Source organism: Spinacia oleracea, chromosome 6 (genome assembly GCF_020520425.1).
Source record: "Spinacia oleracea cultivar Varoflay chromosome 6, BTI_SOV_V1, whole genome shotgun sequence".
Taxonomy (NCBI): domain Eukaryota; kingdom Viridiplantae; phylum Streptophyta; class Magnoliopsida; order Caryophyllales; family Amaranthaceae; genus Spinacia; species Spinacia oleracea.
This window is the reverse complement of record NC_079492.1, coordinates 151,174,602-151,199,423: the sequence shown is the minus strand read 5'-3', so window position 1 is coordinate 151,199,423 and position 24,822 is coordinate 151,174,602. Positions and strand designations below refer to the sequence as shown.

At 35.0% G+C, this 24,822-nt stretch overlaps 1 protein-coding gene across 1 annotated transcript; it reads left to right on the top strand.

Moving 5' to 3' along the window:
- Positions 1-18,370: 18,370 nt before the first annotated feature.
- Positions 18,371-24,273, top strand: LOC110778739 (protein NRT1/ PTR FAMILY 6.3). Its single transcript, XM_021983302.2, has 5 exons — positions 18,371-18,675; positions 19,239-19,416; positions 19,687-19,726; positions 20,464-21,029; positions 22,849-24,273. The coding sequence occupies exons 1-5, from the start codon at positions 18,501-18,503 to the stop codon at positions 23,723-23,725; spliced, it is 1,836 nt and encodes a 611-aa protein (XP_021838994.1). The 5' UTR covers positions 18,371-18,500; the 3' UTR covers positions 23,726-24,273.
- The last annotated feature ends 549 nt before the right edge of the window (positions 24,274-24,822 follow it).

Here is a 24,822-nt window from a genome sequence, read left to right as displayed (position 1 = left end):
GTATGTCTGAATATGTTTATCCACGTAAGTATGTGATATGGGTTTAAAATGCACCACTAATCCCAACTAAAGAATGTTAAGCATTACCTTTCAACCAATAGTAAATTTGGAGTAAGGGGACATTTCCTGACTCACAAATCTTCTTTCTAATTTCTAACAACTCAAGGAATTTAATTAGGACGACAATGAATACCTATAAGGGGTCGCCTGGAATGGGTGGAATGGGCAGTAAAATTTAGGGAAGCAAAAATTATGGATTGTAATCATAGGCCTGGATTGGGGTTAGATTATAAGGCCCATAACTTTTCCCCTCCAAATGGGTGTAATACATTACCCTAGCCCTCCTAGTGTAACAATTCCCGGAGTAACAGCACAGCCCCAAAGCCAACTCTCTCTCCTCTCTATTCCAGACTTCCTCTTCGTGCTCTCGTATTCTATCTCTTCCTCCATTGGAGCTCTTGAATTCTCCCTCCATTGGAGCTCTTGAATTCTCCCTCTTCCTCCATTGGAGCTCCTCAATTACAAGGGTAATTCGTATTTTCTGTTAATTTTTGCAAACAATAGTTATTTATGCCATTTTTTTTAACCCAGAAATCATCTTCTTCTCCTGTTGATTGGATGAAGTTTGCATCTTCTAGCATAATTAATCTTTCATCTAGAAATCTAGCATAATTTTTTTTTTTGTGATAAAATATTCAATAATTACCAAACATAAAAAGAAAAATTACCCCTGTAATTAGTACTTACATACCAAATCAAGTTATTTCAAAAGATTATCCCCTAAACTAGTCACCCGGTAATAATTACTCTGGTCAAATTCTCCCCACTAATCAATAACGTCAATCCAGGCGAGGCCTAAATCTGCAATATTCAAAAGGTTTAATATATACAGTCAATAACTTCTATTTGAAAATGAAATGAATAACAAATTATGAAGTATTCCGTAATCTGTATAATTATTGATTCCAAGTAAAAATGTGCTTGAAGTAATTAATATGCTCAATGAAAGCCTTGCTCTGATCTCCTCTCTTCAACTACTGAATTAAGCATGTTTTATCATTTGATTTTCACACTATTATAACGGATGCAAAGAAACACTATAAGAATTTATATCTTTAACGACAACCTAATTACGACGGGTCAAAAATCCCGTCGTAAAAGCCTTTTGCGACGTGGCTAACAACCAAACAATGATGGGAGTAACCGTCGCAAAATGTCTTTTACGACGGGTTAACGACGGGATTTTCTACTAACGACGGCCCCCTTTTATGACGAGTTCGCGACAGGAAATCCCGTCGTTAATCAACGATTATTGGCCTTTCGCGACGGGATTTTCCGTCGTTAATAGTACAGTTTCTTGTAGTGAAAGATTAAATAATGTAAATAAAGAACGCAGAGATTTAACGCGGTTCACTAACAATGTGTTAGCTACGCCCACAGGCAGAGGGGAGTAATTTTTATTGATTTTGAGGAGTACAGATTACAGAATACAACTAGGTTATGAGCTAGAGAGTTTATATAGTACTCTCTAGACATATGCGGAAAAGCCCAGAAAATTTGGCCCAAAATAGTAACCCTAGTTCAGAATAAGATATGCGAGATCCTCATGTTGGAGCGTTGCAGTAAGGGTTTTGACCGATTCAAGACATATTCTAACACACACTTATACGTAAGTAACAACTAACGAGACAACGTAATTGATAATTAACATTCAAGATATATTAGGTAAAACTTTACACAAAATATAAGTCTATATAATTCAAGTTCTAATAATTCAAATCAATTGTTATAAATTAAATAAATCAAATCTAATACTTTAATCACTACAAGAAAACAACCAAATTTCGACCGCAAAAAACAGTCGGAAAAAGGCTCAACAATATGGTCGGTATAAGGTAGTCGGAGTTTTCCTAGTCGGTATTTGGCATAAATCCGACTGAAAGGTAGTCGGAAAATTTTACTTATGAACCAAATACTTATGAAATAAAATACTCACTATTAGCCAAAAGAAAAGAAAGCAATGTTTGGTTAGAAGGAAAAATGGATCATCGCAATTTACCAAATTACGGGTCGATTTACATGCATGTGCATGATGGATTGATCAGTAACATGGATTATAAATCGGATTTTTCATGAAATGCCCCTGAGGTTTGTGTTAATGCACCAAATACCCTTAAACTTTCCAAAATGCACCAAATACCCCCGAGATTTAGTATAAATACACAAAATGCCCACAAGGCTAACGGACGTTAAGTCCCCGTTTACATTTTTGCCCTTAATAAACCGTTTTCTTTATTTATCCTAACATTAACCCTTAATTATATTAATTAACCCTTAATTACATTAATTAACCATTAATTATATTAATTAACCTTAATTACATTAACTAATCCTTAATTAAATTAATTAATCCTTAATTAAATTAATTAACTATTGTCTGAAAAAACCAATTACCCCAAAAAAATTTGGATTCTCCATTCCAACCTTGTTGTTGCCTTTGTTCTGTCTCCTCAAGTCCCACCACCACCATGTCAAACCCCTAATTCCTCTCTCTCTATTATCAACACCAACCATAGCTCCAACCTTGCAACCACCTCCATCCTCACAGAATCAACGAATTAGAGGAGAGAGAATGCAGCCATGCCGCCACCACCAAACCCCACCACCGCCATGCTACCACCATCAAACCCCACTCCCCCTTCCTCACCGGCGACGTTTCCCTCCCCTCCCCCACCTTACCCACTGCTGTCGCCACCACCAAACCCGCGTTTCCCTCCCCCTCACTTCCCCCACCTTCCTCATTCCCCACTGCCGCCGCCACCAAACTCCACTTCGCCTTCCTCGCCAGCGTCGTTTCCCTTCCCCTCACTTCCCCCTCCGTTACGGTCAAGGCAACTGGCAACAATGGTTGATTAAAATCCCCCATTACTGATTTGGGGATCAATTTTTTGGGATCTGGATTTTGAGAGAGGAAAATCGATGTATGTGTTTGTCTGGCGGTGGCGGTGGCTGTGTGGGGTGGTGGTGGTGAGGAAGAGAAGGGGTTAGCATGGCGGTGTGTGGTGGTGGTGAGGAAGAGAAGAGCTGTCATGATGCTTCCAACCCAGAAAAATTGGCTGCCATTTTTAACAGGGAAGAAGGAAGGGGGGAGAGAGAAAAACAAATGAAAAAAGAAGAAATTAAAAGGAAAAGAGAAAAATTAAATTAAATTAAAGTTAAAGTTAACGGATAAGTTAACGGAGTTAACGGAAAATAGTCATTTTGGGCATTTTGTGTATTTATATTAAATCTTAGGGGTATTTGGTGCATTTTGGAAAGTTTAGGGATATTTGGTGCATTAAGACAAACCTCAGGGGCATTTCATGAAAAATCCGATTATAAATTGCGACAGGATTATAAGACTATAATACTTCATGAATTTGAAAAGTAATATGAGTGCATCACCAAATTAATTGAATAATGTGATTTTGAATACTCCGTGTCATACTATATGTCTATATATATGTCGATCAGGATGAGAAGAGCTCAACAATAGAATATTAACGATGTAACGGACTGCTACGTATGAATGAAATCACGTATCATTAATTATTAATCAATCTTGACTCTTCATTAAACTAAAACCTTTTTATTTCCAAAAATAGAAGGTCATATTCAAATTGAACAATCAAATGTCGACAACTAGCGGATGTTGTAAATTTATTAAGCGTACTCCCTCTGTCCCTTTCTAATTAATCTTTTACGTTTGATATCATGCACGTGATTCAACAAATAATTAACTTAGATACATATTTTACTTTTTTATATTTAAACAATGTAAATTACGCTAATTAATAATGTTTTCACTTTTATCCAACACCTGGTAATATAACATAAAAGATTTATTGTTGTAATAGAAAAGTGTAAACCCCAATGAATTTGAATGGTTAATTAAAATAATTGTCTAACACGATTTTTGAAAGAATATTAGGAATAACACTACAAGAAATTGTACTTTTAACGACGGGAAATTCCGTCGCGAAAGGCCAATAATCGTTGATTAACGACGGGATTTTCTGTCGCGGATCCGTCATAAAAGGGGGTCGTCGTTAATAGAAAATCCCGTCGTAAATCCGTTGTAAACCCGTCGTAAAAGACATTTGCGACGGTTATTCCCGTCATTGTTTGGTTGTTAGCCCCGTCGCAAAAGGCTTTTGCGACGGGATTTTTAACCCGTCGTAATTAGGTTGTCGTTAAAGATACAAATTCTTGTAGTGTAATTATATATCACAATATAAAAGAAAAATAATTCAAATATACAAATTAAAAAGGACATTTAAAATGAAATACGTAAAGAATAAAAAGAACAGGGGAGTATGTTTTTTGGTGGCATTTGATTCATAAACTTGTACCGGTGTATTTGAATCGGAAATAAAATTCAAAGGTGATATATATTGGCCGAGTTAAAACTTTATCACTTTGCCTTATGTGTCTAGTTTTGTTTGTCATCGAGTGATCCGAATATTTTTCTTTTACTTGATACTCGAAACTGAAGTCCCACCTCCTTCCTCGAGTTTTTAAATCCCATACATTGTGGGTTTGATATATAAGTTTAGAAATTAAATTGTTCTTAACTAAATAAAAATTAGGTCTCTTTCCGCCTCTCCTCTTCTTTTTCTCTCCCTTTCCTCTCTTCCTTTTTCAAAACCCTAATTTTCTAGGAGCTACCACCAACCATTAGGTTGATTATTTTTTTGGTTATAAATGAGTACCAGGCATCAAATTAACTTAGGAAATTACAGAAATGTGTGTGGTTGGAAACACCTTCTCCACCTGTTGAAGCATCATAAGGAGGAGACAAACAGGGGACATCGATGTCCTTACAAATACTACCATAAATGTCGGGGGTTGGGTGAATATTAGAGTTCATAAAATGAGGGCAATCCATGTTCCTAGCTGCTTTCGCTACATAATCTGCATCCTTAACTCCTTGTCTCGGCACGTTCTTTAATGATCCTCCTTGAATTGTTCCGAGGTACTCCATACACATTAAGTATATGTTAGACATCATATCCGTTGGGCTGTCTTCGTTTGTGATTTCTAGTACCGCTCTCTGACAGTCCGAAGTGATAGTAACATCACACCAATCATTGTCCTTGCACCATTTCAGCGCTTGAAAGATGGATATGGATTCTGCACATAGTGCATCTGTTGCTGAGGTTTTGCCAACCATCGCTACATTCCATCGACCACTTTTGTACCTACACACAGCTGCATACCCTGTTTCTAGAGATGTATGACAAAAGGAAGCATCAACCTGGATATAAAAGTTAGAATTAACCATTTCCAAGACGACAGAGCAGGTTGATGGTAAGCCATTTTTTTTGTTGTTTTCTTAGCTTTTGATTCATGTTCAGAATTGAATTAAAACCCCATTCTCTCCTTATTGAAGAGTTTTTTCACTCATTTATTGGGTTATCTGTACCCATTTATTGTGTTTTATCTCTCCCCTTGTGAGAGCTGAGTTTGGGGCCATATTTTTAATTTCGCAGGAAAAATAGATTTATTGATAAAGATTTGTGCGGGGTTACAACGGATGTCATGTTTACGTCTACAATCAATTGAATCGAATTTATTTTAATACCAAAGCTACAATATATCGATAGACCCGCTCGTTTAAGGCTGTATCAAACAACGATGTGAAAGAGGGTATTCATCATTGTCAGATCTCATCTACAACGATCGTGGTTTTGCCGAATTAGAATTTTGTTTGATCCAAATTGTTTTGTATTTATTAGTTTTGATTTCTATTGTAGATGTCGTATGATTGTTTTATCAATGAACTAATTTTTACCTTAAAAATAAAAATAAAAAATTAGGTTAATAAGTCAAATAGACGTTACATACTTCAAATTTCAAATTAAATCAACATTTGAGCTTATCAACCATAGTTTATAAGTATCGAAATATTCAAATTGTGTTTTTAAGTAAATTTTCATAGATTCCACCTCACATATGGGTAGCCAAACTTAGGGAAATCGTGAATACACTTATTATGAAAATCACACTAATTAAACAGTCAAACTAATAGAGGAGTTCTTCGTATAAGACTATAAAAAATTGTACTATTTCCCGTCGCTAAAGGCCAATAATCTTTGATTAATGACGGGATTTCTGTCGCGAACCCGTCATAAAAGGGGGCCGTCGTTAATGTAAAATCCCGTGTTTAGCCCGTCGAAAAAAGACATTTACGACGGTTGTTCCCGTCTTTGTTTGGTTGTTAGCCCCGTCGCAAAAAGCTTTTGCGACGGGATTTTTAACCCGTCGTAATTAGGTTGTCATTAAAGATACAAATTCTTGTAGTGTAAGATTATTTTTCGTACTGATCATTGCTCAAGATCGAAACATAACGTGTTGTTCAAACTTCATACAATATGTACTTCATCATTCATAAATTACACAAACACTCATACGAAATATGTTTTTATATACGGAATACTACGTAGTAATGAGTATGGATGTACAATGTGTACGTTCAACCGACCTCAAAACTAAAACCTTAATTATTTGATAATAGCTACGTCACTACAAAATAATCATTTTATAGAGACGAGGAATTTCTTCTCTATATAGTCCAAATTCGTCTCAAAATGATGCTTAGTGACGGATTTGAGACATAAATAGGGTGTTTCTATAGAGGGCGTCTCAAAAATTTGAGACGGAATTTTTGCGAATCCATTAAAAACTTGAGACGGAATTTTTGAAACACTATGTACAATTTCATCTCAATTTTAATTTAGAGACCAAGTTTTAGTAACTCGTCTCAAGTTTGATATGTTTATTGTATCCGTCTCAAAATTCATCTCTAATTGATGCATAATTTTGTAGTATATTGTTTCTATTTTATATTTAAAAACAAAGCCTAGATTATACCAAATCAGCCAAGTAAATGATGCCATAGAATTATTCACCATAGAATTATAAATCCATCCGTTTATTCAAAAAATAAGCAAAATTATGCCGTCCATGACACAATGACAATGAGCGTATTGTTTTGTTTAAACAACTGAATATATCCTTAAATTTAAATCCAAAGATTAAGGACTCTTTCCTTAGGCTACACGGAGAGAAAATTTACAAACGTGGAAGACTAATACATGTATTTTTTTAGATGCCATACTTTGACTTTTGTACTCTATAATACTTACACACTTTACTTCGACTATGTTTGATAATTTATACGGAGTACTTCGTACACACTTTTTGAAAAGCATATAAAACACAAACTAATCCTTATAGATATTTTTAACAAAAGTATTTGGCACACTAAAATTGTTCGGACCATACATTATCGGGTCAAAAAACAGTTATTAGTTTTGTCGGGTCGAAATACGCCTAGGTTACGGGTTCCCTATTTTAACAATATTTCGGATATAGATCAGCTTAATTAGGGTTCTCAAAGCGGGTTAGTTTTAACCGCTCTAGTGCGATGACAATGTTGTGTAACCATGCATCATGTGTTGACTACAACTATTCATTGGAGTTGACTCATCCGGGTCTGGATATAAAAACATGTAACAACTTTATAGCATATAATGGGCCTGGTTGGTACATAGTACTATATTATAATTACATTGTTATATTATTAGATCTGACTAACGTTTTCGAGTTTCACTAAAAAAAATAAAAAGTAATCATAAAAAATTGTTGGTATAAATGAATGTTTGTACAAGTATTTGACGAATAGTGTTGCTGTTATGCAACGTAAACATTGACGTGGACGAAAGCCAATAATTGAATTGATTAATTACCAAAAACCTTATTTTTCTAAGGAATAATTGGTAGCCGACGGCCAATAATACAGTTAATAATGTCATTAAAATAGGTTTCATGAAACCGCTGATTAGGCGACTTGTCAGACTTGTCATATGGTACGACGGATAAAGTGTAAAAAAGGGAATAGGCGAATAGCAATGCTACTAGGTTTCAATTTAATTAGAGCTTCATTATCCAATGATTACATTTTTAAACAACATTATATTGTTATTCTCGACTAGGAACAGTACTGTTTTTCTTAGGAGAAAACTGCACACTCGTGAAATAAATGGTCGAGGATAGGATTCGCATCACATCAAACACCTAATACAAAAAACAGGTATAAAATAAATGAGGGAGTTAAAATTTGAACCTTGTACCTTCAACAACCTCTAACCACTTGAGCTATATTTAACATGTGCTTTAGTATCAAATATTTAATTCCATATCGGGGGGCATGGCCCCGCCAGCCCCCCTAATTCCCCCCATGGTTGCCAAAAATCAGATTTGACGCTAATTCCCCCATGGTTGCCAAAAATCAAATTTACGATAAATATATGCAATTATGTAAAAGTAAGAACTACAAATAAAAATATTGACATATGAAAAATATACAATGAGACTATTCCAATAATGTATTACACTATGATCGAGAACGAATAGGATGCAAAGGTAAAAGTACTTTCATAAAAAAGTATTACATGTTACCATTCTCATCGAATTACCAAAAAAAAATTAGAAGGTACGATGAATGATCTTACTGAACTGGTACCTTGCACATACATTTTCATCCATCTTTACAGATCAAACTCATTGGAAGTGAGAGGCCGGAGGTTATAAGGAAAATTATCACCTCCAAATATTCCCTACTGAGGTTTGACAAGGTTATGGGACCAAATTACAAAGTGTGATAGTAAAATACTTTCTCCGTTTTTTTAGATGACATAATTGTTTAGTCACGGAGACGAATCGAAAAAAACCCAAAATGACTATATTTTTTTTTAAAGTGTAAATCACAAAACAAAGTCTATGAATTGAAACTTGTGTTAATAATGTTGATATAAAATTGTGTCATCTAATAAGAAACAGAGGAAGTATAAAACATTGACTTGTACGATTCCAATCATATACCTTGAGTGGAACACCAATTAGTTCCTGTATGGGACAACACCAACTATATATGATGTTAATTGGCCAATTGGGTGCACCAAATGGTACATCGTCGTAAATTTACACAGATTAAATGGTACTAAATGACATTTTTGTATGAGTTATTTTTCTTAAAGATCTATTATCACGTTCATATATTTCTTTATTACGGAGTAATTGGCAACAAACTACCTAGAAATTTATGTCATACTCCGTACAACGCTAGCTTAGCAAGCTAGCTAGGAAGTTCGATAGATTGATTGCTCGAGTAATTGATGCATGTGAGCAGCATGAGTTCCTAGCCACAAGTATAAACACTAAAAGTGTTTGGCTCTTAATCAACCTGTGTGAAAAAATATTAAAGTTGAAGGGGATGTCACGATTATAGATTTATAGTTGGGTCGATCGATTTTGATTATTCATCAACTTATGGTATATAAGGGCTACAACCAGCTTCGTGTATATATTGCGCTATTAGTTGCCGACTTGCATGCTTATCACACTCTTGAAAGTGACACTAATTTAATTATCTAACCAAATAATTTTGGTTCCCAACTATTTTTTACAATCATAACTAAATCAAACTAGACAATTCATTGTTTTACGGAAATGGAACCTCAAATTACACCAAACACATAAGAATTGAGAGTAGGGGGAATGAAGCTCGGGTTATGATAAAGGCCGCAAGTTGCGACAACATTTAGTTGTCGCAATCTTACGTGACGGATTTTAATTGGTGCATATAGGCGCCACGTATGCTGTACGTCATCAGAATATATATTTTACTATCAATGTAATATTTCACTATGAAAATATATAAATAAAGTATTTGATATAAAGAAGGAAACAAATTAGAATATTAAGATTTTCATACCTTTTTATGAAACATGTATAATAGGTTATATAAATTAAATATTTTATCATTGTGACACGGTTTAAAGGTCGCATGTTACGATCTTTATCATTTTCGATGAAGCTCGAAGAGTAATGGGATCCCCGGCCACCCCCAATCACATATGTAACCAATTTCCAATAATAAGTCGTTGTTAAACATACATGTACCCATATGAATTAAAGTAAAAATTAATTCATCAATTCGATATTATCACTAATTTGTCTATTTTAGAATTTGAGATGAAATCTCTCTCAATTGCAAGTGAAGCCAGCAAACATATCGTGTGTCAGGTCATTTTAGTGTCGGTGTCTAATATAAACGAGTTGGAAAACCACAAAATTAACTCGATCCATTTAATTAATTCAACGTCTCGTATCATGTTGACCCATTTAATTAATCATGTCGAAAACCTTGACACTAATAGCTCAAATTTTTCGTGTCCGGTTCGTGTCGTACGTGTTTTCATGTCTTGTTAGATTTTGTCAGCTCTATATGCAAGATACTCTTATCTTCTTCTCCTTTAAACCTTTATACATACCTACCGGTTACCGTCAATGAGGTTAAGAACTTAAGACTATGCCCTTATATATTCTGTCATAGATAACATAATAAAATGTACACTTGTTGTGACCACAAGAAAAAGAATATTCTATATATATATCTAACATTGATATAATAATGATGCCAATTACCATTGATTAAACAACACTGTTCCAAAATATTCACCACCCCACGGGCAACGGTTAAATTTGGGAAGACGTAGTAGTATTAAAAAATAGCAGTGGCTTATTAATCTCACATTATCTATTGCATTGAGTATCTACTGAAAGATGCAATTGGCTCATTTCTCCAAATTGTTGTGGATAAATCTTAAACTTAAATTCAAGTATTTTCAGTAATTCAATTAATTAATTATGTAAATCTAAATCAAAGTTAGTGCACAGATAGTTTTTGGGTTTAACGCGCGTTACCGTTTAAAAGAGTTCATTTGTCGCGTGCAAAAAATATCTTGATAATAGAGAACAACTATGCTAAAATTATACGATATGATCAAAACAATAATTAAGGACTAATTAAACAGTATTATCTGATTGAGGAAACCAATCAACTTACTCGTAATAATTAATAAGTAATTTCTTGCTGATGACAACCAGATAACATTCGACAGATTCCTTAACACCCTCTAAATGGAATCTTTCATGTTCATATTTCTTTTTTAGAATTATTTTGATCCCAATTAAAGCCCATCTGATCTGAATATGTTAACCTTCTCATGGATAACGTTTCTCATAATCCAAAAATTTGTTTTCAGAAAGACTTATGCAGGAGGTTTGCTGTTGTACATCTATCAGGCAAATTAATTAACTTTGATGAACTTTCCTAGTGATTTCTTGCAATTATTAGGAGACATTTGTATTTTTCCATATATTTTTCAAATAATTTTTGTTGTATTTTGTTCAGAAAATATCTATTGCGCTAGATATTAATTAGATTTAGAAAAAATTCATCCATGTAGAAATTAGATATTAATCAAGATATGGATTAAAATGTAAATATCTTCAATTCTACAAGCGTAAAACACTTATAGAAGATATAGTATTTATTTATTATTTTGTCAAGTTGTTACAAGTTAGTTAGTCCTAGTCAGCAGGTTGTTAGGCTTGCTTGTAGTATTTAAATGCTTCTCCTCTCTTATTTCAGTTCATGAGATTCAGTTAATACAAAAACTGATTTTTCTCTCAATTTGCTTCAATAATACGCTACTCTTCTATATGGTATCAGAGCTGAATCTCTGATAAGAGATTGAGGTTACTCGATCTTGATTGCTTGACAGATTTCATTTCTGTTTGTGATCATTTCATCCTGAGATTTGCTGCGAAAATTCATTTGATTGTGGATTTTCTTGCGTGAATTTGAGGATTTTCTTGCGAATTTTCTTGCACGAAAATTCATCCTGTGAATTTGTGAAATCACATTGTTAAATTGAGTGAAATTGTGATGGCGTTTGAGGATTCAAATGAAGATCAGTCGCATACACAGAACAACATGAATCAAGGAGGTAACAATAACAATCTTGATCCTTATTTCATTGCAAACTCAGACAATCCTACTTCTGCATTGGTGGCTGTAGTATTTTCTGGTACTAATTTCATGCGCTGGAGTAGAAATATCAAGCGAGCTTTAATTGCTAAAAATAAAGAAGGATTTATCAATGGTGACATAACTAAACCTGCAACAAATCATAAGGATTACTTGAAATGGAAGCGTGCTGATTTTATGGTAATTAGCTGGATTTTGAGTTCAATGAATCATGATCTAGCTGATGATTTTGGTTACATTGAAACTGCTGAGGAATTGTGGAAGGAATTAACTGAAAGATTTGGTCAATCCAATGGACCTCTAATCTATCAGTTGAAAAAGGAAATTGAGAACCTGAATCACCAGAACATGACTATTGTCAATTACTATGGAAAGCTGAAGAAACTTTGGGATGAAATGCAGAATTTAAGAGCATTTCCTACCTGCTCTTGTGGTGCTATGTTGCAGTGCAGCTGTAACTTCATGAAGAAGGTTGCAGAATTTGAAGAAGAAGACAAGATGATGAAATTTCTGCTTGGTTTGAATGGTGGTTTTGAAAACACTGTGACTAATGTTTTAGCAATGGATCCTTTACCAAATATAAATCGAGTATTCTCCATCACTCAGCAGATTGAGAAACAGAAGGAAGTAAGTAATGCTGCAATAGAATGCAATGCCATGAATAGCAGTGCTATGGCTGCACAGGCTTACAGAGGTGTTGGATTTACTCAAGGAAAGAAAGATTGGAGAGATCTGAAAAAGGAAAAGCTCCACAAACAATGCACTCATTGCAAAGGGAAAGGTCATACAGTTGACCAATGTTTCAAGATCATTGGTTATCCTGATTGGTATAACACGATCAAAGCTTCAAAAGGAAGTAATCCACAGGGAAGCAGAATTGCTGCTAATGCTCATACTAATGCTGAATTTGATAGTCCTCTGGATGATGCTGATAATGACACTGGAACTGTAAGCAATGAGATGCTAAATGCAATCTGTCAAGAAGTGATGAAAGCTATGAAAGGCAAGCAGCTACAGAACAATACTGGTACTGGAAACAGCTGTTCCTATGCAAATTATGCAGGTACAATTTCCCAGTCCCTTAATTGTTCTGTGAATAAGCTACTTGATGAATGCCTGTGGATTGTGGATTCTGGTGCTTGTGATCATATGACTTACAATGAAAACATGTTGACAAACATAAAAACTCTAAATAATCCTATTAAGGTAGGACTACCAGATGGATCTCAATTAACTGTAGAAATCATGGGTGATGTTGTGTTAAGTGATGATCTGATTCTGCATAATGTGTTGCTGGTTAAAGGTTTTAAACACAACTTGTTATCTGTTGGAAGACTGATAGAACATAATGGTTTTCAAGTTGAATTCACCACTGCTGGATACACTTTCCAGGACCCATCTAAGTCTATGTTGATTGGCACTGGGAAAAGAACAAATGGACTCTATTACTTTGTTGCCAGTTCAAGAAATAAGCAATGCAATGTTGTGACACAGCAAGATGAAGCTTCTCAGCATACAAGTTGTCATACTGTGGGAAATTTAGCTGATGTAAGTCAGATACAACTGCCAAATAAGACTAGTACTAGCATTGCTGTAAATGTGAAAGATCATAGAATGAACCTAGATCTATTGCATGCTAGGTTAGGACATACTTCTCTGTCCAAAATGAAATGTATCAATGCTGATTTTTGCAAGGGAATCACTGAATACAATTGTGGTATTTGCTATAGTTCCAAGCAGCATAAATTTCCTTTTGGTATAAGTGAAAGTAGATCTGTTGCATGCTTTGATTTGATACACCTAGATCTTTGGGGACCTTATAGGGTCAAAAGTCTGGATGGGGCATCATATTTTCTTACTATTGTGGATGATCACAGCAGGACTACCTGGACATACTTACTGCATAATAAAATGCAGGTTCTGAAAGTTATAACTGAGTTTCTTTCTATGGTAGAAACTCAGTTTAATACAAGAGTTAAGAAGGTTAGATCTGACAATGGGACTGAAATAGTGAAAGAATCTTGTATATCTTTGTTTGCTGCTAAGGGTATATTGCATGAGAAAAGTGTACCATATACACCTCAGCAGAATGGAAGGGTTGAGAGAAAACATAGAAGTCTACTGGAAATTGCTAGGGCTTTGAGATTTCATGCAAATCTTCCCAAGAAATTCTGGGGAGAATGCATTTTGACAGCAACTTTCTTAATAAATAAAATTCCCTGTAAGATATTGGATTGGAAGTCTCCATTTGAGGTCATGTTTAAAACTCCTCCAGATTATGATAAACTGAGAGTGTTTGGATCTCTGTGTTTTGCTCATACAAATAGCATACACAGGGATAAGTTTGACTCTAGAACAAGAAAGTGCTTGTTCATTGGATATCCCAGTGGTTACAAGGCATTCAAACTCTATGATCTGGAATCTCACTCTACATTTGTCTCCAGAAATGTGATTTTCTTTGAGACAGTCTTCCCATACAAAGTGACTTCTCTGTCTGATATTTCACACCCACCTACACTTGTTCAGTTTAGTTCTGATACATCTCCAGAAGACAACTTACCAGAGTTTGACACCAATTCTACTCCTCTTTCTTCTCCACACACTAATACTGATTTCTTGTCTCCTCTGATATCTCAAAACACCCCTAATCACTCTTCTACTTCTGAATCTTCTCATTCTATTTCTGAATCCATTCTTTCACCTGTTTTGGAACAAGTTGTTGTTCCAATCACAAACCCTATTCCTAACTCTATCCCTATTTTAAGACAATCTTCTAGACCACTTAAACCTCCTTCCACTTTAAAAGATTTTGTGGGGAGTTACATTCCTCACAGAGAAAAAATCCCTCCATCTGGAAATGACATTGATAGTCAATCTCTATCCTTCAATGTTCATAATTCTGTCTTGAACCCTGTTTCTGTTGAACATGATGATCATTGGTTACTTGCTTTAGCTCTTTCTGATTATGATACTTGGGAATCACTTGCCTTTTCTGTCTGTGTTTCTTCTTCTGATCCCAAACACTACAATCAAGCAAAGAATGATGAAAATTGGATACTTGCCATGGATAAGGAGATACAAGCACTTGAGAGCAATAATACTTGGGAGCTTACTGTCTTGCCAAAGGACAAAAAGGCTATTGGTTCTAAATGGATTTACAGAACTAAACTAAACCCTGATTACACCATAGATAAACACAAGGCTAGGCTGGTAGCTATTGGTTATCAGCAGATAGAAGGGAAAGATTTTACTCAAACATTTTCTCCTGTTGCTAAACTTGCAACTGTAAGAATTGTAATTGCACTTGCAGCCATGAGAGGCTGGACATTATATCAACTTGATGTCAATAATGCATTTTTGCATGGATTTCTTGATGAGGAAGTCTACATGATTCCTCCTGCTGGTTACACTAAGGCAAAACCAGGAGAAGTTTGTAGACTCAAAAGATCTCTTTATGGGTTAAAACAAGCATCAAGGCAATGGAACAAAGAGCTGAGTAAATTTCTCAAAACTCTGAAGTTTCAGCAATCCACTCAAGACTATTCTTTATTTACAAGACACCTTGATGGGGAATTTCTGGTATTGCTGGTTTATGTGGATGATATACTCCTCACTGGTACTTCAATTTCTCAAATTGACAAAGTTAAAGTTGCTTTGGATAATGCCTTTACCATCAAAGATCTAGGTCAGTTGGCATACTTTCTTGGTATTGAGGTTCACAAAAATTATAAAGGCATATTTCTCTCACAGAGAAAGTACATCAAAGATATTCTTGTTGATGCTGGAATGGAGGAGTGTGATCCTGCTCCTACTCCTTTATCATGTGGCTTGAAACTTTCTACTGATGTTGGTGAACTAATTGATGAACCTGAGGTGTACAGAAGATTAATAGGAAGGCTATTATACCTCAGTATTACTAGACCTGATCTGTCTTACTGTGTTCAACATCTAAGTCAGTTTGTTCACTCACCAAGAACTCCTCATTTGCGTGCTGCTCTACATGTTCTCAAATATCTAAAAGGCACTTTAGATGATGGCATATGGTACTCATCAAGTTCTGATATGCAATTGTCAGCATACAGTGATGCTGATTGGAGCTCTTGCCAATTCAGCAGCAGATCCCTTAGTGCCTATGCAGTGTTTCTTGGTCCTAATTTAATCTCCTGGAAGACTAAAAAGCAAAGAACTGTCAGCAAATCCTCTGCTGAAGCTGAATACAGAAGCATGTCAGCTACAGCTAGTGAGTTGGTTTGGATACAAGGTCTGCTTGAAGATCTTCAAGTGAATATTTCTCTTCCTGTCACTCTATACTGTGATAACACTTCAGCTGAACATTTGGCTCAAAATCCAATGTTTCATGACAAGACTAAACACCTCAAGAGGGATATGCATTATGTTCGTGAGCAAGTGGAAGCTGGCTTCATCCAAACTGCTCATGTTTCAAGCTCACAGCAACTTGCAGATTTGCTTACAAAGCCTTTGGCTTCCTCTCAACATCATGCTTTATCTGCCAAGCTTGGACTTATCTCTCGAGTCCAGCTTGAAGGGGGAGTATAGAAGATATAGTATTTATTTATTATTTTGTCAAGTTGTTACAAGTTAGTTAGTCCTAGTCAGCAGGTTGTTAGGCTTGCTTGTAGTATTTAAATGCTTCTCCTCTCTTATTTCAGTTCATGAGATTCAGTTAATACAAAAACTGATTTTTCTCTCAATTTGCTTCAATAATACGCTACTCTTCTATAACACTACAAGAGATTGTATCATTAACGACGGGCGCTAAAGGCAAGTAATCGTTGTTTAACGATGGGATTTCCTGTCATAAAAAGAGGTCGTCGTTAATGGAAAATCATGTCGTTAACCCGTTGTAGGTTGACTTCACTATCTAGAAACGAAAACCGGGTATCAAATAGGGTGAATCGGCTCACTATTTTGGGCAGGTCTAGTGAATAGTCATAAGTGTAAAGTGTTAGCTGGTTGGGCGAACTGAAAATAAAAACAGTGAGCTAGCTGCTAGCGGTGTATTGGTGACAAATGTTGTTGCAAAAACGGGCCAGCTGTTTGTGGGGGAGTCGTGGCCGTGCAGGAATTGAAGCAGATACAAACACAAGAGTCAGCGGCATTCCATTTACAGTAAAATACTACGGAGTATTACTAATTGTTCTACTGTTGTTGATTATGTTACGCGCTTAGTCAATAGTCAATAGTCAATAGTGATTGGGAGTTTCAGTAAAACTTGGCTGGACTCTTATTGTATGTTTGTATACATCCCGATTCCCCATCAGTCCATCATCCATGGGTGTTACAACTTCTTTTTTCTTTATATAATCTCCATACGATGCATGGTCATCAATAAGCGTCACACACATTGCCATCACATGCATATATATATATAAGTCTATAACATAACTGTACGTTCAAAAAGTGCATACTGGAACTTTTTTGCTTGTATTTCCGCCGTATGTTTAAGACAGACTAATAAATAACTTGAATCTATGTCAATATAAATGTATTGTTTAGTGGTACGGAGTATATAACATGAATGTAACATTTCAGAAAATATCATGAGTTACAAAGTAATTAACTTGAACTACCTAACCAACACGGAATTTTCCTGACCCGTCACGATCCTATATAAGGGGCCCGTTTGATATGACATACGGGCCTGGCCATTCCCAATCCCTTGCCCCCAATCGTTATAGGCGTGGCCCATTAGAGCACAAGGTCCGCCGACCCTGCACACGGCAAGATTACGAAGTAAAAGCGTAAATTATTTCCAAATTAAATAAACTCAGTTTAATTAAGAATAGAATGAGGGATCTAATCAGTGAGACCTTATTTATATTTTAACCAATGATGATAATAATCAACACGTACTGTTTTGGAAGCTAAGCTGTAGTTTTCCATTAAAAAAGTTGATCATTGTACTAAATCAAAGGAAATGCCGACCTATTTGCGCTGGTGAAGAGATACTGTACATGATGTATCTAGATTCGCGTCATCTGTAATCCACAAATATAACAATTCAATCCAATAATAGATGAAATATTCATAAAAATTATGCTAGTTTGACTAACAAACGATTAATTAGTCCTTAAATATAATAATGAAGTGTAGATCAACTTATAAATTTGCAGTAAATTAAGTGACAGGTGTGAGTTTATGTTGGTTAAGATAGTCAGGTCACAGGTGTCAGTTAATCGTAGGAGGAAAACAGTATAATACTCCACTTTAATAAGATTATACAATACGGAGTATGTATAAGTATAATGTACATACGGAGTATATGGGTAATGGTAACGATTGATGGAGTACTCCGTAAAAAAGATAATCGATCTAACGGTTAAGAAATGACAGACGTGGATGGGAAGCGCAGAATACACCTAAGACCTCGTAGTCCACCTATATATAAGCCCGTTTCTCCTGCCACTCTTCATAATTCAAACTTGTATCTCTCTCTTTAGTCTTTAGTCTTTACTCTCTCTATCTCTATCTCTATCTCTATCTCGATCACTTATTTCTGGTTTCTCTCTCCTCCGAAAACAGGGGAAGTGATTAAAACAAAATGGCTCTCCCTGGAAAAAATATTGGTATAAATAAAAATAATAATAATAATAAGGATACAACAAGTATGGATATGGAAATGGGTAAAGAGTTGGTTTGTGATGCATGGGATTACAAAGGTCGTTCTGCTGATAGACCCAACTCTGGTGGCTGGAAGGCTGCTGCCATGATCTTAGGTCTTTTTTCTCTCTCAATATAATTAGTCTACCCTTTTTAGTTTTTACTACTCCTGCTTGCTTTTAATAATATTATATAACTGTACGTTAATTAAGTTAGCGTGTCGGTTGCTAGCTAGGTTACTTGGACTCTTCTCAGTTCTAAACTTTCGAACTTGTTACTCATTTTCTACCTTACAAGTTACAACCTACAGTGTTTTATACAAAATTTTACTAGGATCATGGAGTATATAACTATATACCCAGTATGAGTCTATGACTATGTCAAGTGTATACGTATTAAGTATGGGTATAGCCGTATAGGAATTGGATGGTTCAAGTTATGTTATGTATGGGAAATTGTGTTTTGTGGACACACAAATTCCGGTGGAGGTTAGACGGTTATTGTAATCTACGGAGTATCTATCCACAATAACATTAATTCATATATAGGAGTACTGATCCTAAATCGATGGGTGGCAGTGGCACTGGCACTACAAAATATTGTTGGCCCTCCGAAAATACAAGATAAATGTCGGACACATTCTTAATTATTCTTATGATTAAATATTGTTAATTTGCAGGAGGTGAGGCATGTGAAAGATTAACAACACTTGGGATAGCGGTTAATTTGGTGACATATTTGACGGGAGTGATGCATTTAGGAAATGCTGCTTCGGCTAATACTGTCACTAATTTCATGGGCACTTCTTTTATGCTCTGCCTACTTGGTGGTTTCATTGCTGACACTTTCCTTGGACGGTTTGTCTTCTTTTCTTTTTTCAGACAACCTATTTACCTTTCTTTTTCATAACTATTTTTTCATCATAAATTATTGGACACTTTACATTTAATTAAATCTTTTTTTTCCCTATATATTTATTATTTAACAATAACAAAAACAATCTTTTTTTTTTTTTATTAAAGATCATGTGTAAAAATCTTGTCTCTACTTAATGATTCATGAATCAACAAAATATTCCTTGTTTAATTCATAATAATTGATTAATTTTTGGTCATTATTTTGGACAGGTATCTAACCATTGCTATTTTCGCCACCGTCCAAGCATTGGTAAGGCATCATTTTGTTTCTAAGCTCTAATTATTTCGATTTAACATGTCAATTAGGTATTAGTCTAGTAGTTAAAACTAAAGGTTAAAAAAATTGATTTATCATTTATCTTTTAAACTTCAGTACATGATAGAATTGAAAATATCTCATGTTCAATTGTTTAGTGATTCCGATTATTCGGGGATTATTTTAATATTAATCTAAACAACTTCTAAACACGGAATTAATCATTGGATTCGTAATCATATCATAAGACCCCCACCAATCCACCATTATGGCATAAAGTTACCATTAGGGGAAGAAAACATGCGGCAAGTGCGCAAATGCATCACGATTACAAAAGTGTTAAGATTAGAATGCTATAAGAAACAAAAAAATTACAAAGTGGAGTAGCAATTTTAAAAGGGATGCTACAAAAAATTTTATTATTTTTCAAGGCTTAGGTAACACATTCCAACTCTATTGGAGTATTCAATTATCCTATTTTAATTTTTGAGTTAATTAAATAATAAATGATCAAGACAAGAAAATTATTGGATGTATATATCATGAAAAGATTCCCATCCAACGGCATCGATGATGAATTTGAGATATTAATAAAGTGTTTAGTGAAGGTAAAGAATGAGAGTTTGTATACAGCGTACCGTACCGTAATGTCCTTATGATTATGATTGGTAAGCGAAAATGAAAAGTAAAAGAAGAAATTGATAATGGGTTTTGTTAATTGTGATGAATAGGGTGTGACAGTATTGACCATATCAACAATAATACCGAGGCTGAGGCCAGAACCATGCAAAGAAGGTTCGGACACATGTGGTCAAGCAACAGACGCGCAGCTTGGTGTATTGTACCTAGCACTATACCTGACAGCATTAGGGACGGGTGGTGTTAAGGCAAGTGTGTCAGGGTTTGGAACAGATCAATTTGATGAGACGAATAAAGGAGAAAAGTTACAAATGATAAAGTTTTTCAATTGGTTCTTTTTCTTTATAAGTTTGGGGTCATTAGCAGCAGTGACAGTGTTAGTATATATCCAAGACAATATGGGAAGACAATGGGGTTATGGGATATGTGCTTGTTGTATTATGTTGGCTTTAGTAGTGTTTCTTTGTGGCACTAGAAGATATCGATTCAAAAAGCTTGTTGGTAGTCCCTTGACTCAAATTGCCGCTGTTTTTGTCGCTGCTTGGAGGAAAAGGCATATGGAATTGCCCTCTGATTCATCCCTCCTTTTCAATATTCATGATTTTGCTGATGGTGGTAAACATAACAAGCAAATGCTTCCTCATAGCAAACAATTCAGGTTTTCTTTTTCTTTTTCTTTCTCTTTCTCTTTCTCTTTCTCTTTCTCTTTCTTTTTTAAATACTCATCCATGTTGTGTTACATACATGCAAATACTCATTTTTAATACAGACTACTCCGTACTAGACTAGCTACTCCATAAGTGATAAGTCCATATACTTGCTTAGCTTGCATAATGCATATTATAATATAGTCGGTACCCTGTGGAGTGTGGAATAGACAAAGGAGGCGTAACATGGTATGTTGATAGATCGATATATAGGTGAGATCCACACCAAATATCATTTTGCACGCACATGTGACTATGTGACTATGTGACCTTCACCTGCCTAATTACGAAACTCCCTTATCTTTTCCTCACAATTAATCAATTATGTGTTACCGAATTATATGTGGTGCAGTCTTTATCAAGATTTTTCTGCATAATTCACACATAAAATGTTTCAGTGCAACCGTATACGCTACCTTTACTAATTCAATGGCCACATATTCAAGTTATATAGTCAAGTCAAGCTTCCAATTAAGTTCGCTCGCGTGATTATTATTTTATTAATATAAATAAAGGTCCTAGTTACTATAATTACACAATTAGTGTATGGATTCTTTGAATAATCATATCATATCGATCCTCGGGGTATGTATAATATATGTATTCTTGTCTTGTTGATTATGACGGGTCCATATTTAGATATAGAAGATTGCCTTCAAATTTGACTATCCAGAACAAGTTATGATGCCACTATACTGGGGTAGACAAAGTTTGGGCCTAGTTCATGATTATTGCATATATAGTTTATCTTTCATTGTCCAGCCAGCTTACAATTACTATTCATACATTATTTGTGCCCTCATTGATTGCATTCTTATTCTTAATTATATAATCAAATCTCCACTTATTTGCTCTACTGGCCGAGTAACACGGGCACCTGTTTTAGAAATGCTCTTAATTTTTACTATATATTTTACTCACTTGCAGTAAGCTAATTAAGGATTCATATTTTCAAAAAGTTATAAAATTTTATCTCGAATCATGAGGCTCCACATGCAATAACAAGTTAGTCACATCAAATTTTAGCTAGTAAAGTGTCTTAGGATTGAATTTTTACTAGAAGCTCAAGTCTAAAACCACCTTAATTAAGCCATATTTTTAATTTGTTCTAATGAACTCAACTCGTTTAATAAACTACGTACCTACTTATGAGTTGATGATCTTTCTGTCCACACCTACTAAAGAGTAAAGAGTTAAGAGTTAAAGACATAGACTTTGATGACAGACAAAAACAAGGTTACGTTGATGAAGGGAATTTTTGGAATCTTAGGAGTAAATACGTACACATGGTATACTTGGATCAGACTGAATATAATTAATAATAGACTTCATTTTGACCAAAAAAAATACTTCTAATAGAGTTTGATATGAATCTTCCTTAGATTTGGACAAGGTCTTGAATCTTGATATTTCATCCCTCTTGTAGTCTTGTATAGTTGTATGATAATTGATAATTGTAGAATGTAGAGGATAAGGGTCAATCCTCTCTTTTCTCTTATTAAGGATGAAAATTGTGAATTAATCCCCTTGGGCCTTGGGCCTTGGGCCTTGGCTGTATAACTGTATAATGTATTACACTATTACCCGGCCCATTAAGGGTGGTAGCATTTAAAATTTTAAATGCAACCAGAGGTACCCCTATATATTTTTGTATTTTTAGTAACGTAACTACTCAGTAGCTAGTCTTAAATTTATTGTCATCAATCACAAATTACAATAAATAATTAATCTCCTTAATTAATTTGAGGTTTGTTATTGGTATGGGTGCAGGTTTTTGGACAAAGCAGCAATTAAAGATCCTGCAATGCCAACAGTAGTTACAAAGGTGAACAAATGGTACTTACCAACTTCAACTGATGTGGAAGAAGTGAAATTGGTGCTTAAGATGTTACCCATCTGGGCAACCACCATAATTTTCTGGACAATATATGCTCAAATGAGTACTTTCTCGGTGTCACAAGCCACAACCATGGACCGTCATATGGGAAAATCATTCGAAATACCAGCAGCATCACTTACAGTATTCTTTGTAGGTAGCATCCTCTTGACCGTGCCAGTATATGATCGTGTGGTCGTACCAATAGCCTCGAGACTCCTTCATAACCCACAAGGACTTACTCCACTTCAAAGGATCGGAGTTGGTTTAGTGTTCTCAATCATCTCCATGATTTCTGCTGCTCTTGTTGAAATCAAACGTTTGAACACTGCACAAAATGCAGGCTTGGTAAACAAGCCTTACCAGGTTGTACCATTAAGCGTATTTTGGCTTATACCACAGTTTTTCTTCGTGGGAGCTGGTGAAGCTTTCACTTATATAGGGCAACTCGACTTTTTCTTAAGGGAGTGCCCTAAAGGAATGAAGACGATGAGTACAGGGCTATTTTTGACAACATTATCACTTGGTTTTTTTGTAAGTTCGGCCCTAGTTACGGTAGTACACAACATAACTGGTGACACACACCCTTGGATAGCTGATAATTTGAACCAAGGAAGGCTCGACTACTTTTACTGGTTGCTAGTCGGCTTGAGTGTGGTTAATTTCTTTGTGTATTTGGTATTTGCAAGGTGGTACAAATACAAGGAGAAATGGCTAGCCGAAGAGGGTTACACGGTGGAACAAGAAGATGCTCCAGCTGCTTGTCACTAATATCACATATATCATATATCATATATCATATATCATATATCATTACAAATTAATTACTAGCTAATTAATGTCATGCCTTGAAAAGGGTGGCATAAGTTATTAGCAGCACATATTTTTTGCGCGCTTTTTTTCTCTTTTTTCTTTTTTCTTTTTTCTTTTTTCTTTTTCCTTTTTTCTTTTTTCTTTTTTCTTTTTTCTTTTTTCTTTTTTTGGGGTTAAGGATTTTCAATTTTTAGCGGTGTGCGGTTGCTTACTTGCTTATTGTAATGTAAAATCATAAGTTTGCTTTTGTAGAAAAACGGTGGCCATGCAACAAAAAAGGCGCACCCAAAAGTAATGGGTAGATAATATGTATTTCGTCAAAGTGGAATGGGATGGTTAAGTCAATAGTCATGTAAAAGTAAGGCCCTTTGTTGTAATCAGCAGTGAACTCGTTCTATTTCGTAGACTTTCTACTTTTAGGGAATACGACAAGTCACAAGCTCTATGCCAAATGAGGCTGCACGACTATGTATCACATTCGTGTAAAAGTAACACGGTTTAATAAATACTGAGTATCACTTTATTCCAAAAAAAATACCGAGTATCACAAGTTTGCCTTATATTTGCTTCATTGTGTCATCTCATTTTTTTTTTATTTTTCTTGAATTATAGTTCTAAAAAAAAAAATATTGTAACGCAAATTCGACTGTCCACTGGGGTTTAAGAGGGATCGATGAATTTCATAATGCGGCCTTCTTGTGCAATGCATGATATTAATTATACATTCAGATGTATTTTCATAGGATATGGTAATATACATATTAAAAAATTAGATTAGATGAAAATGTGTACATATATGATCGTTCCTTAATTATTGAATGGGAACGATCATACTTCTACATTCAATAAGACAACGATTATTGTTAGACATGTGAATGTTATTATACTTTATACAGCTAATAGCTCTCGCACAAATATAACACTAGATACAATCTACCAACTAATTAGATGTAACAAATTAAACCCCTTTAGCCTTTTCACTCCATTTAGTTCCTCTATTAATAAAACGATACGAATATTTTTCTGGGCCACCTTAAGAAGAACAAATTTCGAAG

What these genes read in the sequence shown, in the direction of transcription:
- LOC110778739 (XM_021983302.2), top strand. Translation starts at nt 18,501, where the DNA reads ATGGCTCTCCCTGGAAAAAATATTGGTATAAATAAAAATAATAATAAT. An exon ending in GGCTGCTGCCATGATCTTAG is followed by an intron (nt 18,676 to 19,238) that starts GTCTTTTTTCTC and finishes GTTAATTTGCAG; the next exon opens with GAGGTGAGGCATGTGAAAGA. An exon ending in GCTGACACTTTCCTTGGACG is followed by an intron (nt 19,417 to 19,686) that starts GTTTGTCTTCTT and finishes TATTTTGGACAG; the next exon opens with GTATCTAACCATTGCTATTT.